Source organism: Carcharhinus amblyrhynchos, chromosome 14 (genome assembly GCF_965287045.1).
Source record: "Carcharhinus amblyrhynchos chromosome 14, sCarAmb.v2.hapA, whole genome shotgun sequence".
Lineage (NCBI taxonomy): Eukaryota > Metazoa > Chordata > Chondrichthyes > Carcharhiniformes > Carcharhinidae > Carcharhinus > Carcharhinus amblyrhynchos.
In genome coordinates this window covers 58,924,016-58,943,768 of record NC_137337.1, presented here as the reverse complement: position 1 = coordinate 58,943,768, position 19,753 = coordinate 58,924,016, and the positions used below count along the sequence as shown (strand labels likewise).

The following is a 19,753-nucleotide window of genomic DNA, read 5'->3' as shown; positions in this document are numbered from 1 at the left end:
TTCAAACTGATGTGTACCAGTCATTTGGCGGCCACCAGCTTTATGAACTTTTCACAGAGCCCTGGGAGTTGGCAGACCTCAGTTTGGGAACCCCTGCTAAGGAAGTGCTGCATTGTCAGAGATAGACCTCAAGTGGACATAAATTATGTCATGGCACTATTTTCAAGATGAGCAGGGGAGTTCTCTCCAATGTCCCAGCAAAAATCACCAAACAGATCCAGAAACAGAAAATGCCGAATAATCTCAGCAATTCTGACAGCATCTGTGGAGAGGGAATGGAGCCAACATTTCAAGTCTGGATGACTCTCCATTGGCTCTATTCTCTCTCCACAGTTGCTGTCAGACTTGCTGAGATTTTCCAGCATTTTCTGTCTTTGTTTCAGATTCCAGCATATGGGGTATTTTGCCTTCACCCAGATTATCTGAATTATTATAACATTTTTGCTGATGCACTTTCTGTATGCTAATTGGCTTGCTGTTGTTTCCTACTCAGGAAAGGTATTTCATTGGCATAAAGCACTATGATCATATGGCCATAAGATGCAAGAGCAAAAGTAAGGCATTTGGCCCATCAAGTCTGCTCTGCCATTCAATGAGATTATGGTTGATCTGATATATCCCTCAATTCGACTTTCTCACCCTACCCTATAACCCTGATTCCCTTACTGATGAAAAATATGTCTATCTCAGCCTTGAACATACTTTAATGACCCAACCTCCACAGCTCTCTGTGGTAAAGAATTTCACAGATTCACTACCCTCAGAGAAGAAATTCCTCCTCAGCTCTGTTATAAATGGGCAACCCTTCACTCTGAGATTACACCCTTTGGTCCTGCACTCTCCCACAAGAAAAAAACATTCTCTCAACTGCTACCTTGTCAAGCCTCCTGAGAATCCTATATTTCTCAACAAGGTCACCTCTCATTCTTCTAAACTCTAATGAGTACAGACCCAACCTACTTAACCTCTCAGAAATTCTCTCTATATCCTAGTTCAACTTCGTGAATCTTCTCTGGACCACCTTCAATGCCATATATCTTTTTTCAGATAAGGGAATCAAAACTGTTCAGTGTTCCAGGTGTGGTCTAACTAATATAGAACATAGAAAAACTACAGCACAAACGGGCCCTACTAGGCTTACCTATAATTCTCAATTCTATTAAATCCCATGTACACATCCAGAAGTCTCTTAAAAGACCCTATTGAATTTGCCTCCACCACCACCGATGGCATCCAATTCCACTCACCCACTCCCCTCTGAGTGAAAAACTTACCCCGATATCTCCTCTGTACCTACTCCCCAGCACCTTAAACCTGTGCCCTCTCGTAGCAACCATTTCAGCCATGGGAAAAAGCCTCCGAGAATCCACCCAATCTGTACCTCTCAACGTCTTATACACTTCTATCAGGTCACCTCTCATCCTTCGTCTCTCTAAGGAGAAAGGACCGAGCTCCCTCAACCTCTACTTGATTATATTATTTGTTTCTCAATGCTCTGCTATTACATCCTTTATAATGGACTCCAACATTTTTCCAATGACAGAAATTAAGCTAACTGGCCTATCATTACCTTTTTTGTCTCCCTCCTTTCTTTGAATAAAAGTGTTACAATGACAATTTTCCAGTGGTCTGGGACTTTTTCAGAATTGAAGGATTCTTAAGAGTACTACTTGTGCATTCATAGAATCATAGAAAAACTACAGAACAAACAGGCCCTTCGGCCCACAAGTTGCGCTGATTTTACCTCTACCTACTAGGCTTACCTATAACCTTCAATCCTATTAAGTCCCATGTACTCATCCAGAAGTCTCCTAAAAGACTAAACGAATTTGCCTCCACCACCACCGACGGCAGCCGATTCCACTCACCCACCACCCTCTGAGTGAAAAACTTACCCCTGGCATCTCCTCTGTACCTACACCTTAAACCTGTGTCCTCTTGTGGCAGCCATTTCAGCCCTGGGGAAAAGCCTCAGAGTCCACCTGACAATACCTCTCATCATATACATCTCTATCAGGTCCCCTCTCATCCTTCGTCTCTTTAAGGAGAAAAGATCGAGCTCTCTCAATCTATCCTCATAAGGCATGCCACCCAATCCTGGTAACATCCTTGTAAATCTCCTCTGCACCCTTTCAATGGCTTCCACATCCTTCCTATAATGAGGCGACCAGAACTGAGCACAATACTCCAGGTGGGGTCTGACCAGGGTCTTATGCAGCTGCAGCATTATCTCCCGACTCCTAAACTCAATTCCTCGACTGATGAAGGCCAGTACACCATACGCTTTCTTAAGAACATAAGAAATAGGAGCAGGAGTAGGCCATCTGGCCCCTCGAGCCTGCCCCGCCATTCAATAAGATCATGGCTGATCTGTCATGGCTCAGTTCCACATTCCCGCCCTCTCCCCATAACCCTTAATCCCCTCTCTTATCAAAAACCCATCAACCCTCTTCTTAAAAATATTTAGCGAGGTAGCCTCCACCACTTCAACAGGCAGAGAATTCCAGAGATTCACCACCCTTTGAGTGAAGAAGTTCTTCCTCAACTCCGTTCTAAACCACCCCCCCTTTATCTTGAGGCTGTGCCCCCTAGTCCTACTGTCCTTTCTGAGCAGGAAGAGTCTCTCCACCTCTATCCTATCCATCCCATTCATCATCTTATACGTCTCAATGAGATCTCCCCTCATTCTTCTAAACTCTAACGAGTACAAGCCTAGTTTATTCAGCCTCTCCTCATAGCTCAACCCCCTCAACTCCGGCATCAGCCTAGTAAACCTCCTCTGCACTCCCTCCAAGGCCAAAATATCCTTGCGTAAGTATGGCGCCCAAAACTGCACACAGTACTCCAGCTGCGGCCTCACCAATGCCCTATACAGCCGTAGCAAGACCTCCCTACTTTTATATTCAATCCCCCTCGCTATGAAGGCCAGCATCCCATTCGCCTTCCTGACCACCTGCTGCACCTGCAAGCTGGGTTTTTGCAACTCATGCACAAGGACCCCGAGGTCCCTCTGCACCGCCGCCCTCTTAACCACGTCCTCTACCTGCAAAGCCTATTTGAGAGTTCTATGAACCCAAACCCCAAGATCCTTCTGATCTTCCACACTGCCAAGAGTCTTACCTTAATATTATATTCCTTCATCCCATTTGACCTTCCAAAACGTACCACTACACATTTATCCAGGTTGAAGTCCATCTGCCACTTCTCCGCCCAGTCTTGCATCCTATCTATGTCACGCTGCAATTCTGACATCCCTCCAAACTATCCACCATACCACTGACCTTCATGTCATCAGCAAATTTACCAACCCATCCCTCCACTTCCTCATCCAGGTCATTTATAAAAATCACAAACAGCAAGGGTCCCAGAACAGATCCCTGGGGCACTCCACTGGTAACCGACCTCCATGCAGAAAAAGACCCATCTACAACCACCCTCTGCCTTCTGTGGGCAAGCCAGTTCTGGATCCACAAAGCAACGTCCCCTTGGATCCCATGCCCCCTCACTTTCTCAATAAGCCTTGCATGGGGGACCTTATCGAACGCCTTGCTGAAGTCCACATAAACCACATCCACCGCTCTTCCTTCGTCAATGTGTTTAGTCACATTTTCAAAAAACTCAACCAGGCTCGTAAGACATGATCTGCCTTTAACAAAGCCGTGCTGACTACTTTTGATCATACTATACTTCTCCAAATGTTCATAAATCCTGTCTTTCAGGATTTTTTCCATCAACTTACCAACCACTGAGGTTAGACTCACCGGTCGATAATTTCCTGGGCTACCTCTATTCCCTTTCTTGAATATAGGAACCACATCCACAATCCTCCAGAACTTCTCCCATCTCCATCGATGACACAAAGATCATCGCCAGAGGCTCTGAAATCTCTTCCTCGCCTCCCACAGTAACCTGGGATACATCCCATCCAGTCCCAGCGACTCATCTATCTTGATGCTATTCAAAAGCTTCAACACATCCTCTTTCTTAATATCCATATACTCAAGCTTTTCAGGCTGCCACAAGCCTGCGCTACAACCACCAAGATCTTTTTCCACCGTGAATACCGAAGTAAAGTATTCATTAAGCACCTCTGCTATTTCCACTGGTTCTATACAAACTTTCCCACCATCACATTTTATAGGTCCTATTCCTTCGCATCTCATCCTTTTACTCTTCACATTGTAGAACACCTTAGGGTTTTCCTTAATCTTACCTGCCAAGGCCTTCTCATGATCCCTTCTGGTTCTCCTAATTTCCTTAAGTTCCTTCCTACAAACTGTATACTCCTCTAGATTCCTACCATCAGCTAGCTCCCTGAATCTTTTGTGCGCTTTTCTTTTTGACTAGATTTGTTACAACTTACGTGCACCACAGTTCCTGTAACCTACCATAACCTCCCTGTCTCATTGGAATGTTGTCGTGCAGAGCTCCAGACAAACATTCCTTGAAAATCCGCCACCTTACTTCAGTACATTTCCCCGAGAATACCTCCTTCCAATTTATGTCTCTAATTTCCTACCTGATGGCTTCTTATTTCCCCTTACTCCAGATGAACACTTTCCTAGTTCGCCTGATCCTATCCCTCACCAATGCTAACGTAAAGGAGATAGAGTTATGATCACTATCCCCAAAGTGCTCTCCCACCAGGAGATCTGACACCTGTCCAGGTTCATTACCCAATACCAGATCGAATACAGCCTCTCCTCTTGTAGGCTTATCCAAGTACTGTGTCAGGAGACCCTCCTGAACACACCTAACAAACTCCTCCCCATCCAAACCCCTTACCCTAGGGATATTCCAATCAATATTTGGGAAATTAAAATCTCCCATCACTTCAGCTCTGTTATTATTGCATCTCTCCAGGATCTGTTTCCCTATCTCCTCCTCAACAACCCTGTTACTATTGGGCGGCCTATAGAAAACACTTAGTAAAGTCATTGACCCCTTCCTGTTCCGAACTTCCACCCACAGAGACTCCGTAGACAATCCCTGCATGGCGTCTGCCTTCTCTACAGCTATGACATTATCCCTGACCAACAGTGCCACTCCCCCACCTCTTTTGCCTCCCTCCCTGTCCCTCCTAAAACATCTGAAACCTGGCACTTGAAGTATCCAGTTCTGTCCCTGAGACATCCAAGTCTCTGTAATGGCCACCACATCATATTTCCAAGCAGCGATCCACGCTCTAAGCTCATCCACTTTGTTCACCACACTCCTAGAGTTAAAACAGACACATCTCAAACCTTCGGTCTGACTGCTCCCCTTCTCCATGACCTGCCTATCCTCCCTATTACACTGTACCTCTGTAGCTCCCTCTTACACTACCCCTGTAGCTACTTCCTTTAATATTCAGACATGCAATCCATCAGGTCAAGGAAATTTGACGGCCTTTAACCCCATTAGTTTCCCCAAATACTTTTTCTCTGATGATTGTTTTTGTAATTATTTCCTACCCCCTTCTGCCCCTTGATTATTTAGTATGTTTGGAATCTCATTAGTGTCTTCCACTGTGAAAACTGATGCAAAGTATTGTTCAACTCCTCTGTCATTTCGTGATTTTCCCGGTAGCATTCTCTAAGGAGCCTATGTTCACTTTGGCTTCACTCTTCCTTTTTATATATTTAAATAAATTCTCGCTATTTGTTTTTGTATTATTTGCTAGTTTATCTTCTCCCTCTTTCTTTTGGTCACCTTTTGTCGGTTTGTAAAACTTACCCAATCCTATCCAATCTTTGGAACATTGTACATCTTTTCTTTCAGTTTAATACAATTCTTAACTTGTGTGGTGAACCATGGTTTATTTATCCCCTTCCTAGAATCCTTTTTCCTCACTGGGATATAACTTTGTTGTTAGTCATGAACTATTTTTAGAAATATCTGCCATTGTTGATCAACTGTCTATTCTGTTGAACTCCTTTCCCAGTCCACTTCAGCCAACTCTCATTCATCCTTCATTCCTACACAATTACCTTTATTTAAGTGTCACACGAGCCATGGGCCGACCTCACTGGCGTAAGTCAGCAGGCTCTACTGAGGGGGGAACGGTAGGTGGTTAATGTGAAAGGCAGAGGGGTCTCTCTTTGGGAATAGCCCTTTCCACTGGCAGGCATTCCATGTGCTGACAGGAGCCCTCTCGTTAGTCTATAACCAGCCTGTCATGCTTTACTTGGCAGACTGTCTACGTGGCATGACTCACTTCCTCCCAACCCTGCCACTGGTATTCTATCAGTAGAGGAGGAAGGAGATCCTTAAATGGTTCTTAATTGGTCACTTAAGGACCTCAATGGGCCTTGGTACAAGATGGAAAAATGTGACTGTCCATTTGATTTAATGAGGAGAACGAGGTGGGGATGGAGTCAGGAAGATAACAAGTTCATCCGATTATATGATTGATCAGATTGTACCTTAATTCCACATTTTCTTTCCTTCATGCCTGCCATAATCTTTGCTGTCTTTAGATCAAAAATCGAATTTAGCCTTGAATATATTGAATTACCTATCCTCCACTGCTCACTAAGGTAGTGAATTCTGAAGAATAACGACCCTCAATGAAGAAATTCCTCTTTATCTCCATCTTAAATGGAGGGACCCCTTATCTCTTGGTTTATATTTAAAAATCTATGGCCTCTCTTCTTCCCTGCCACCATGTTAAAAATCTAACTCCTGTTAAACAAAATCCAGTAACTCTACATTAGACTATGCTGGATGTCCACCCCTAGAAATCCAAGTTCCCATAGAAAAAGTCAAAATATACCCCCTGCACCCACCCCGCCCCCCATTAAAACTTGACACATATACTAAATATCCAACCATTCACAGGCAAATAAAATCCCCCTATTTAGTTACATGCATCTTTATTGTATAAAATACTACAATGTATACTGTCTACTGGAAACAACAGTAGATTCAACAGGAAAAACTGCAAAAGACCTGAAAACAGGCAGGAAGATTGCAATGTACAACTAACCATGTCCATTCCTTTTAATACAAACTTTGTGCCACCTAATAAGTTAAATGACCATCTTTCATTAAGGCCACGGTCTCATGGAAAATCTGGCAAGCTCTGAGGCATCATACAAGACCATTCAAAAAAGAATTTAATTCAAGAGATTTGGTGTATGATAAAGTAAAGTACTGGTATGGTAACAGTTTATGATTGTACGACAGTATTTGACAATCAAACTGTTATGGTCCATTCCACTATTTGATCAGGATTAATTACAAAACCTCTAACAGCTCATAGAAGTAAACAAGTCACCTTGTACCTTAATTTTGTGTGTGTTTTTCATTGCAGGTCTGACGAACAGAATACAGCAAGCCAAGGACTGGATAGTGGTAACACAAATTAGCATAAAACACAGGATGGAGAGACTGCATCCAAAGGCTAATTGTCCAGAGTGGGAAAGTCAGGTGACATCTATTCCAGAGAGGTCAGCAAATTATTAAGAAAGCAAATGGAATATTGTCTATTGCAAAGGGAATGGAATATAAAAGTAGGAATATTTTGCTACAGTCATGACAGGGTGTTGGTGAGACCACATCTAGAATATTGCGTGCAGTTTTATCTTCTTACTTAAGGATATAAATGTATTAGAAGCAGGTCAAAGAAGGTTCACTCTGGGATGGAGTACACTATTTTATGAGGAAAGGTTGGACAATCTGGGTCTGTATCCATTGGTATTTGGAAGATTGAGAGGTGGTCTTACTCAAACAAAAAGTGAGTGAGAAAAAAAAATGCTGGAGAGAAAGGAAATCTCCAAAATTAAATGAGCGGTTGCAAGCCATCAATTCTGGCTATTTCAGAAAAATAAATGTACTAATTAAGAAGTTGCTAGGAGTGTAGAGGAGAGGGGTCTCACAATATAATGCTTTGAACAGAATATGGAGGGTGTTAATTTAATTTGTTTTCAAATTTTGGCATTTCTTTTTTTTAAAAAAGGTTGCACACACTTCTTTCTATATATATATATAAAAAATGTATATATTTGGCACTTGATCAAATCTGACTTTTTTGGTATGTTGCAGGGAGAGAAAAGGATATAAAAACTAACAGGAACGTAAAAGCTGTAAACATTCTACCTGTTGGCTACGTTCATATTCAGCTATTTTCTCCATTTCTTCATTCATCTTTTCAATGTTTTGCTTTCTCCTTTCCTCCCATTCCTGGTTTTAGAAGCAAATAAAGGGTTGATTAGGAACACATTTCTTATCATTACAGAAAATCTCAAACAGACTGACCATATATTTTGTCCAAAGGTCAATAGCCAAAATGTTGATATTTCTTTTCTCACTGCCACCTAACACCGCCCCAACTCTTTCACAGCAAAATTATGAATGGCCATGTAATGCCAACATTACACTATGTAAGAAGTCTCACAACACCAGGTTAAAGTCAAACAGGTTTATTTGGTAGCAAACACCACTAGCTTTCGGGGCTCTGCCCCTTCATCAGGTGAGTGGGGAGTGTTTGGAAACACTCAAATTTTTGAGAATAGGATTGTAATTAAAAAAAGGAAAATACTAAGAAATCATAGCATCACAAATGAAGGGCCATGCAGTTAGCAAGCTCAAGCTACTTGTGTAAGTATCAAAAGTGATTAATCCAGTTGTGGAGTGTGTAACTTTATAGGAGATAACACCATCATTGAAGAAAAAAATATTTCAAGCAAGCCCTATAGATATTGATGATCACTAATGAACTGTACTAAGTACACTTTCATGAAGGAAGAAAATTCCTGCGTGTACAAAAGGATGTCATTTTTGGGAACATGAAATAGGCAAATTGGTTGCTTGAAGTAAAACAAAAGACATAGTCCCAGACGACCATAGGCTGATCTCTCCTCAGAGGGCAGAGCTGACTGGCAGTGATTTAACCTGAGGATCACCACACTTCATGCAAAGGGCATGGTTGAGGGGACGGTCCTTCATGAATAACCTTAGCCGGTAAAGGAGTTAAACTCAGCGATTGGCACTGCCCTGCATCACAAACCAGCTGTCCAACCAACTGAGCTAATCCAGCTCCCAATTTGGAGTTGGAGTATACATGATCTTATTGAATGGCGGGGCAGGCTGGAAGGGCTAGTTGGCCTACTCCTGCTCCTATTTCTTATGTTCTTATGTAGAACAGAGACCACAATACCACACAACCCTGCCACAGCAACCTCTGCAAGACATGCCGGATCATCGACATGGATGACATCATCACACGTGAGAATACCACCCACCAGGTGCACGGTACATACTCTTGCAACTCGGCCAACGTTGTCTACCTAATACGTTGCAAGAAAGGATGTCCCGAAGCATGGTATATTGGGGAGACCATGCAGACGCTACGACAACTGATGAGTGAACATCGCTCGACAGTCACCAGGCAAGACTGCTCCCTTCCTGTTGGCGAACACTTCGGTGGTCACGGGCATTCGGCCTCTGACCTATGGGTAAGCATTCTCCAGAGCGGCCTTCACGACACACGACAGCGCAGAGTCGCTGAGCAGAGACTGATAGCCAAGTTCCACACACATGAGGACAGTCTCAACAGGGATCTTGGGTTCATGTTGCATTATCTGTAACCCCCATGACTTGCCTGGGTTTGTAAAACCTCACTTACTGTACTGTCTGGAGACAACACACATCTCTTTAACCTGTGCTCAGTGCTCCTTCCACTCACATTGTTAGCCACTTTAAGACTTGAATAGCAGGTTAGGTATAAAGATTCACATTCTAATCAGTAATCTGTGAACTGTCTGTGCTTTATATGCTCTGTCTGAGGCCAGAACTCTTCATTTACCTGACAAAGAGGGGAACCTCGAAAGCTTGTGAGTTTACTATCAAATAAATCGGTTGGACTTAAACCTGGTGTTGTCAGACTTCTTACTGTGTTTACCCCAGTCCAACGCCGGCATCTCCACATCATAAGCTGAGTCAGTGCAGACTCAATGGGCAAACGGCCAACTTCTGCATTACAATGCTTTTGTAAATCATAGGTCTGAATATCAGCAATATTATTTCCTCTTTCAGGAAGCCAGCCTCCCCTCTCTTTCCATTCTTTCGAATAAGGGACACTCGACTCACAGATGAGTTTTACTTAAGGAGGAAATGGTTAGCAATACAAAGATCTCATGCTCCCTCTTCTGGCCTTAAACACTCAGTTCATAGAAACATAGAACTGTACAGCACAGTATAGGCCCTTCGGCCCCCAATGTTGTGCCGAGCTATTTCTAAACCCAAGATCAAGCTATCCCACTCTCTATCATTCTGGCGTGCTCCACGTGCCTATCCAATAACCGCTTGAAAGTTCCTAAAGTGTCTGACTCCACTATCACAGCAGGCAGCGTATGCCACACCTCAAGCACTCTGAGTGGAGAATCTACCTTGGACATCGCTCCTATATCTCCTACCATGAATCTTATAGTTATGCTCCCTAATAACAGCTACCCGAGGAAATAGTCTCTGCATGTCCACTCTATCTATCCCCCTCATCATCTTATAAACCTCTATTAAGTCGCCTCTCATCCTCCTCCGCTCCAAAGAGAAAGCCCCAAGTCCCTCAACCTTTCCTCATAAGCCCTACCCTCCAAACCATGCAGCATCCTGGTAAATCTCCTCTGCACTCTCTCCAATGCTTCCACATCCTTCTTATAGTGAGGTGACCAGAACTGAACACAATATTCCAAATGTGGTCTCACCAACATCCGGTATAGCTGCAGCATAACCCCACGGCTCTTAAAGTCAAGCCTCCTGTTAATAAACGCTAACACACTATAAGCCTTCTTCATGGCTCCATCCACTTGAGTGGCAACCTTCAGAGATCTGTGGATATGAACCCCAACATCTCTCTGTTCCTCCACATTCCTCAGAACCCTGAGGGTGACCCTGTAATCCACATTCAAGTTTGTCCTACCAAAATGAATCACCTCACACTTATCAGGGTTAAACTCCATCTGCCACTTAACGGCCCAGCTCTGCATCCTAGCAATGTCTTTTGCAGCCTGCAAGAGCCCTCCACCTCATCCACTACTCCACCAATCTTGATGTCGTCAGCAAACTTACAACCCTTCAGCCCCCTCTTCCAAGTCATTGATAAAAATCACAAATAGCAGAGGACCCAGCACTGATCCCTGTGGTACACCACTGGTAACTGGCCTCCACTCTGAAAATTTTCCCTCCACCACCACCCTCTGTCTTTTATAAGACAGCCAGTTACTTATCCAATTGGCCAAAGGTCCTTCTATCCCACACCTCCTTACCCTCTTCATGAGCCTACCATGGGGAACCTTATCAAATGCTTTCCAAGTTCAGGCTTTCCAAAGTGCAGTACTGCTACTCACAAGCATTTCACTGCATCAAAAAACAGAATTCATCACATCAACCATACTAGATACGTAATACTATATTCTTAAATGGCCTATTTTTCCTTCCATTTTTACCCACTAGACTGCTTTTGTCTTCTTTGCAGCCAAATAGTCCACATTTCAAGAAGTCAGACAACATGCTCCTGTCAACTTGGTTCTGTACCTACCCACAGGAAGTGCATCTTTACTCACAGGATCAAGAAGTATAACATCATCCATCTTACTTTAAATACAAGTCACATTTATGAGTTCCCTGATCATTTTAATACATTGATTTATTTGAAATATTAAGATTAAGGGAGAGGAATAATGAAAGAATAGTGATTTAGACCATGGAGGAGTAGAGGGAGAAAAATTCCCTTACTGCTGTAAAGAAAATAAATGTATGTATATACATTTATCATATCCACAGGGTTTCCCAAACCAATTTAATAATCTGCTGCTATGCCTTGCTGAAAAAAATTAGTTCAATGTCATGATCCATTTAATTTTTTGTTGAATCTCAGGAGGGAACAGCAAAGAGTAGAAATGTAAGTGTTAGAGGAGATTTCACAGTTAAGGGGTCAGAAAAGCATTTCTGTTAATGTAATTGGAAGTCTCACATGGTGTGTTGTCTTCCTGGTGCAAGGATAAAAGATATCATGGAGAGGGTGCAGAACATTCTGCATGGAGGAGGGAATTCTGGGCAGGAGACATCGAGTAAAAAGGGACACACCTCTGACTGAAACCAACATTCTCATGGGGAGATTCACCACTGTGGTTGGTAAGATGTTTAAACTAAATTAGCTTGGAGAAGGGAACTAGCATGCAAAAGTAAAAAACAGGAATAAGATGGATAAAATGAGTGTTTTGAATAGGGCTAGAAAAGGTAGTACCACCATATTGCATAGGAGCAGATTATGAAGGCCGACAAGGAATACAAAGACATGTTTACGATACAATATGTGAGCACCAAATGCAGGGATGCAGTTGGTGAGCCACAATCACAAATAGCTGCTTGAAAATCTGATGTACTGGCAATAGTAGAAACAGGATTTAAAAATGGGCCTCAAAATTCAATATACGCAGGTTCAGCTTTTTGCAGAATGAGGAATAACACAGTTCACCACATCTACCTCAGGGGAAATCATCAAAATAACAACATCTTAATTGGGAGATAGTGGTTAAGTATGTGCTGGAGTGAGGTCCACCCCCCCCCAAACAGTTCAGAGACAGTCACAGGGACTGTTGAATGCTGAGACAGGTTGTTTAAAAGCAGCACCTTGGTTTTCTAGGACTCTAGCCCTCATTGCTCTCACCCATACCCTATCTATGCCAACCTATGGCCATCATCCATCCTTAATCGTCTCTCATACTCTACATGCTCCTCCACTCATCCCACTGTCTCCATATCAACTTAGCGTCAATTCATGTCAACATGCCAAGTTATAGAACAAAAAGATCAAGGAGTACAGGTTCATAGCTCCTTGAAAGGGGAGTCACAGGTGGACAGAGTGGTGAAGACGACATTCGGCACGCTTGATTTCATTGGTCAGAATACTGAATACAGGAGTTAGGGTGTCTTGATGAAATTGTACAAGACATTGGTAAGGCCACACTTGGAATACTGTGTACGTTTCTGATCACCCTATAATAGAAAGGATATTATTGAACTAGAAAGAGTGCAGAAAAGATTTACTAGGATGCTATCAAGACTTGAGTTATGTGGAGAGGCTGGATAGACTGGGACTTTTTTCCCCGGAGCATAGGAGACTTAGGGGTTTCTAATAAAGGTCTTCAAAATAATGAGGGGCACAAATCAGCTAGATAGTCAACATCTTTTCCCAAAGGTAGGGGAGTCTAAAACCAGAGGGCATAAGTTTAAGGTCTGTCCATGGTGGATTCTGGATGAGTTGGCAATGAGGGAGTAAGGGAAATGGGTGGTGAGTGGCGTTGGGAAAGGACAGTCATGAGTTAGTGTACGTAAATACTGATTTACTACATTTTAAACCGCAAAGCTCATCCAAATTGCCCTCGGTGCACTTATTAAGGTAGCGAAAGAAAGATATAGAGCAAAGACCAGAGAAAGTAATTGTTCCATGTGTGTCCGGAGTCCAGAATCAAAATCCAATGGTATAATGCTTCACAAAAGTCAGAGAAGTGAGAGAAACAAAAGGGCCCAGAGGGGCAGTTTTTTCAAAGGGTGGTGAGTCTTTGAAAATGTTGCCAGAGGCAGTGGTAGAGGAGAGTACAATTTTGTCTTTTAAAAAGCACTTAGAGAGTTACATGGTTAAGGTGAGTATGGAGGGATATGGGCCAAACGCAGGCAATTGGGACTAGCTTAGTGGTTTAAAATAAAAGGGTAGCATGGACAAGTTGGGCAACATGGCCTGTTTCCATGCTGTAAACCTCTATGACATAAATCCCCATATCCTCATACAGCGCCTATAGCAAATTAATATTTATTTACACCAACACATGACTGCCCTCTCCCAACACCACTCACCATCCATTGCCTTAAAGGATGCTGAATGCCGGATTAGAATTTTAAAAAAGTCACTTGTAGCCCTTATATTCGCTGATTTAGTTCAAGTTACTACCGATGTGTGAAAGTTATTTACTGCGTCACATGAAAATGGTCAACAGCATGATAGAAATCCATATTTGGGTTGGTTTGACAGGACAGCTATGTAGGAAAATGATTCTGAAGGGCAAAACTCCAAGTACAAACTGCAGTACTAAAATAGAAACAAAGTATTAGTTCATTGACTATTTTAAGATTAATTTATCATTCTTTATTCAGTTGCTTGGATGATTATTATTGCTGTTGTTAGGGGCTGTCTCGGATACATAATCACAAGAAAGGTTGAGAATTGCAACGGACAAATAGCTATGAACTTTTGAAGTAAGCTTCAACATAGGAATAAACTTTTAAGACACTGGATACAAAATTAGACTTAGTAGAACCAGCTGCTTGGCCACAATGCCATTCAGAGACCAAAACAGTGCTAGTTAAATGCGTGAACACTTCTGTTCTGAATCATACTAAACGTGCATGTTGGTGAAGAAATAGGGAGAGCAGACAAAATAGGGTATTAATTACATTGCAATGCTAATTTAGTGCCAGAGCTGCTATTTTGGAGATTAACATTTCAACATCCTCCCAAACTCATACACTGAATCCATTATTAAACAGAGAGTGGGACACACTCCACCGCAACCAGCTGTATTAGAAGACATTATCAACTACTTGGGAGTTAGTTGGTTTAAAACAGAAAGATAAAATCAGCAGATCTGCAGGATTTGTGGAGAGAGAAACAAAGTTAACGTTTGCAGTACAGCTTCTTCGAGGTTGTTGCTTTATTCCTTCTGGCTACACCAACAGCACTAACCTTTCATGTTGCTCAATGCACCACACTCTCATCACTCACCCCTCAACAAATGAAGGAGGTCCATCACACAGCTAATCACTCACATTTTAGTTGTGAGTGATTAAGAGAGGGCGCTAACAGGATTTACAACCTCCAAAATAACAGACTGTGCACTAAATCAGCATCGGGCATTGTTTGACATCACAATTTGATTTGTCAAAAGCAAAATGTCAATTTCTTTGGGCGGTCCACTAATAGTGTTAGAACTGGAGGAAAGCAGCATCAAGACAATGTGTTATGGGGAAGATCATCAGTCACATGGTATTTAGTCAAATTACAGACGGCGCTGGTGTGAGAGGAAGTATGATCGAAAGGTTGCAAGATCCTTCTTGAAATCCAGCTGTTTGTTGAGGTCTGGAGAGAGTTTAATGTACATCAAGCATTCTTTAAAAATACCTGGAATGCAGTTGCAAAGAGAGAACTTCGAAAGTCCTGCTGAAAAGGGTTTTTTTAGATTATTTCCTGCCGATTGGAACTTACTGTGTGCGCTCAGCTGGGGAGGGGCTGTGAATTTCAGCTCTGTCTGCAAACTCTCTCTCTCTGTTTTTTTTCACCCAAAAGATGAATTAAGGTGGGAAGCAGGAGGCAGTGAGGTCCTGCTGCAAATTGCAAGCTGTTATTTCTACTTTCAATTGTCTTTTTTTGCAGCTAGAGCTCAATGGAGGGCATATTGGGATTTGCAGTTCAACCTGGAACCATCTTGTAGTTTTTTCACTCCATCAAGTATGAATTGGTTTAGGGTGGGGGGCAGCCAAGGGAAGAACTAATGAAATAAAAACTGCAATTGCCAAATCAACCTGGGTACGCTGCTCTTTCTTTTTTCACCCAACCAAGAGTGAAGTAAACCGTGGGAGAAAGATTTGCAACTTGCACCTCAGCTGGGAACCCTTTGTTGCTTTTGTTCACCCAGTTAAGGGTGAAGAAAGGTGAAAAGCAATCCACGTAAGAACTCTGGTGGATTGAACAGCGAGACGGCTGGATACGTAGACCAAGAAATAGCACTCGAGGCTGGAGGAAATGGGTAAGCCCATGGCCGCTGGGACTGGCAAAATGGCAGGAGGCAAACCAAAATCGAAGAGTGGGACCACAGGGGCAGAGGTGGGTCCCCACCACGCCCTCCTGGAGGGTTCCCTGAACAGACCACGCTGAGCGAAAGGACAGAGGAAGCTATTATGGAGACCATGCAAAGATTGGACAATAAGTTGGATCAGCAGGACACTAAGGTGTAGGCCAAGAAAGACAAGCTGAGAGAGGAGCTGGCATCATCTGTTAAATCTCTCCAAAGTGTCACTGTCGTCCATGAGAACTGCTTGAAGGAGATTGTGAAATCGGAGGCATTTAGTGGAAACATTATCTCCGAGCTGAAGATCCAAGCTACTCATTTAATATCAGAGGTTAAGTCTCTAAGTGAGAAATGTGATGAGATGAAAGAATGCCAAAGAGTAAATAACATCCATCTGATGGGCCCTCAATTCCTCCAGAAGGCCTAAATATCACAGACTTTGTCACCCAGCTATTGAAGAATGTGCTGGAACTTGAGGATGGGCCGATTCTTGTTCGTGCATACAGAGCATTATGGACAAAGCCCAGGCCAGGAGAAGCTCCTCGATCCATTATTGCACAAGTACATTAAATCTCAAGACAGAATCCTGAGGCAAGTAGCAGAGACTACCACTCCGAGGTACCAGAAAAATAAGCTGTTATATTTCCAGATTTTACCCCAGTGGTGGCAAGGAGAAGGACAGCCTTCACTGATGTCAAACAACTTCTGCACGACTGTCCTGGGGTCAGGTTTGAGCTTCGCTTTCCGGCCTGCTTGAGGATTATTTCTCAACAACGGGACCGAGCACAAGTTCTCAGATCCGGTGGCTGCTATGAAATTTGAAGAATTATTGCAATTTGGCTCTCGCCATGTGGTGTTTTGCGCAAGAAAATTCCTGTTGTAATTTCTTGAAATTATCCACACGAACCGAAAAACAATGTCTCTAATTTCTGGATAGACAGCCCTGATGAGAAAACAGCAATTAAGCTTTTTGAATTGGGTGATCGCGCAGCGGATGTAAACTGATATCTGTTTTTTGACGAACCTGCATGCTATACCCAGATCGAACTGTCGGCCAGGAATGGATAGTGGGTTTTGCAACTGTTAGGTCAAGTGTTAGGTCTTTCTACAGTCCTTTTCAAGTTATAGCACCTGTGACCATGATGGGAATGGAAAGTGAGAGTGTGTGTGTGCGCGTGCGCATGCTTTCACTTAACTTTTCACACCAAGGCACGGGGGGCAGGTGGCAATCCTCATCCCCAAGTCCTTACCCATGGTAGTAGCCAATGTCATTTCTGACTCAAATGGCCAATACGTCATTGTCATGGGTAAACTATATGGGACGCCCCCAGTGTTAGCCAATCTGCATGCCCCAAACGGGGACTGTGAAAACTTTTTCTGATCGTTTTTCACATTACTTCCAGATTTGAATTCACATCGGCCAATTTGGGCAGAGATTTCAACTGTTGGTTGAGTCCTGCCCTGGACCACTCGTCCCCCAGGACTGCTGTATCCTCCAAGTTAGCAGAAATTATTAAAACATTTCTCAGGGAATACACGGTGTCAGACCCATGGAGGCTTCTTAACCCCACTAATAGAGAGTATTCTTTTTCTTCATCTGTCCACCGAACAAATTTGCATATAGATTGCTTTTTGGAAGATAATAAGTTGCTGCCAGCTGTGCGTTCATGCTCCTATGAAATACTGTAATCTCGGACCATGCTCCCTTGACAATGAACTTGGTAGTGGGGAGGAGGGTGGGCCCCTGTACACCTTGGCGATTTAATACTTCTCTGCTCTCTGATGATGAATTTGTTAGATTTGTTAACCCAGATCGATGATTTCTTAGAGTTTAGTGATGCTCCAGGAATCTCAGCAGCTATCTATGAGAGGCATTGAAGGCTTATTTAAGGGGCCAGATTATATCATATCCAGCGCATGAGGCAAAGTAGAGAAGTAGGAGGTTATCAGAATTGCTGGGATGTATCGCCCAAGTTGATGCCGTGTACACTGTGGGCCCGTACCCAGAGGTATATAAAGAACATTTACTACTACAGACAGAGGTTGAGATCTTGTTCTCACGTCAAGCAGAAGAGATACTGTTCAAATCTAAGTATACACACTATGAACATGGGGACAAGCCAGGCAAGCTACGAGCTCATCAGCTGCACCAATTTGCTGCCAAAAATCTAATACCACAAATGCAGACTCTGAATGGGGTCTCTACTGATCCACAGCGAATAAATGAACTGTTTAAGGACTTTTATTCAACCCTCTAAAGCTCAGAGAATACCACCAACAAGGCAGACTTTCAGGAGTTCTTTGGGGCATTGTATCTCCCCGTGGTAGACAAGCAAGAGGCCGTAGCCCTAGAGAAATCAATCGTTGAAGAAATTGTTAGGGCGGCCAGGATAATGCTGAATGGAAAATCTCTGGGACCAGATGGATATCCCATCGAATTCTACACAAATTTATGGATAGGTTGGCTCCCCTGCTACTGCGCATGATCGATGAATCATATGAGAACCGCGCTCCCCCCGCAGACTTTTGAGGCAAGTGACAATTTTGCTTATCCTTAAAAAAATAAGGACCCACAAACCTGCAGCTCCTACTGACCGATCTCATTGCTGAATGCAGATCTCAAACTGATCTTGAAGATTCTGCCCTCTATCATCTCGCCTGACAGACTGGGTTCATTAAAAATAGACATATGTACTTGAATATTCAGCAGCTGTTTAATATTATGTGTACACCAGCCACCTCCAAGCTACCAGAGATGTTAAGCTCAACGGATGCAGAAAAGGCGATTGATCGAGCGGAATGGGATTATTTATTTTACGCTCTCAGATGGTTCGGGATCAGCCCAAAACTCATCTCCTGGATCAAAATACTGTACTGAGCCCCACTAGCCTTGGTCTGGGCAAACGATGTGCATTCAGTTCTTTTCCCTTTGTCCTGGGGCACTAGGCAAGGATGCTCCCTTTCCCTCATTATTTGCCTTTGCTATTGAACCTCTTGCTGCAGCTTTTCGCAACAGCAAACGAGTGGTGGGGATTGGTCGGGAGGGAATCGAACAGAGAATATTGCTGTGTGCAGACGACCTGCTATTGTATGCTGGCGACCTGTCCAGCTCAATTCCCGAAGCCTTATCTATACTAGAGAGGTTTAGTCGTATTTGAGGGTACAAGCTTAACTTGAATAAGAGTGAACTCCTTCCTTTGAATGCAACGGCTCATAGCCTCTCGCTCCACACCCTGCCTTTCAAGGTTATTACTAGGCAGTTTATTTACTTGGGAGTGCAAGTGACTAGCAGATTTAGTGGACTCTTTGGAGCGAACTTTTCTCCATTCATGGGGCGAACAGAATAGGATCTCAAATGTTAGTCCATTCTTCCACTATCGTTGCGGGCCATATCAATGCACTGAAGGTGAACATACTACCTAAGTTTTTATATCCCTTTCAGTGCATCCCGGTATTCATCCCCAAATGCTTTTTTCACAGACTTGACTGGCTCATTTCAAGCTTTGTCTGGAATAGGAAAAACCCAAGAATGAGGAGGACAATCTTGCAAAGCCCTAAATGGGAAGGGAGCTATGGAATTGCCCAATTTTCTATTTTATTATTGGGCAGTCAATATGAGAGCAGTATGTTGGGTGCAGAGTGAGGAGCAACAGCAGGTTCCTTCTTAGCTGCAGTTAGAATCCTCCTCCTGTGCTCTGTCTTCCCTGGCTGCCTTGATACGTCCCCTCCTCCCAATATATTAGGACTGCACCCCTTGTCAAGTCAACTCTTAGAATTTGTATGCAATTTAGATGCCACTTTGTGTTTTAGGCCTGGTCGCTAGTCCCCCCAGTATTGGCTAACCAATGTAAACTCCTTCACAGAGCATATCTAACTAGGGTTAGACTCTGCAGAATGCACCCAGGCACAAGTCCCATTTGTGAACGGTG

General features: G+C 43.2%; 1 protein-coding gene across 2 annotated transcripts in view; it reads right to left on the bottom strand.

Annotated features, from left to right (window-relative positions):
- The window catches only part of LOC145352708 (uncharacterized), a 233,939-nt gene that overhangs the window by 147,908 nt on the left and 66,278 nt on the right, over window positions 1-19,753 (bottom strand). For both annotated transcript variants that reach the window (XM_080202953.1, XM_080202954.1), the window contains exon 5: window positions 8,080-8,163. In XM_080202953.1, coding sequence (XP_080059079.1) covers window positions 8,080-8,163 — 84 coding nt within the window. The remainder of the gene's footprint in view (window positions 1-8,079; window positions 8,164-19,753) is intronic.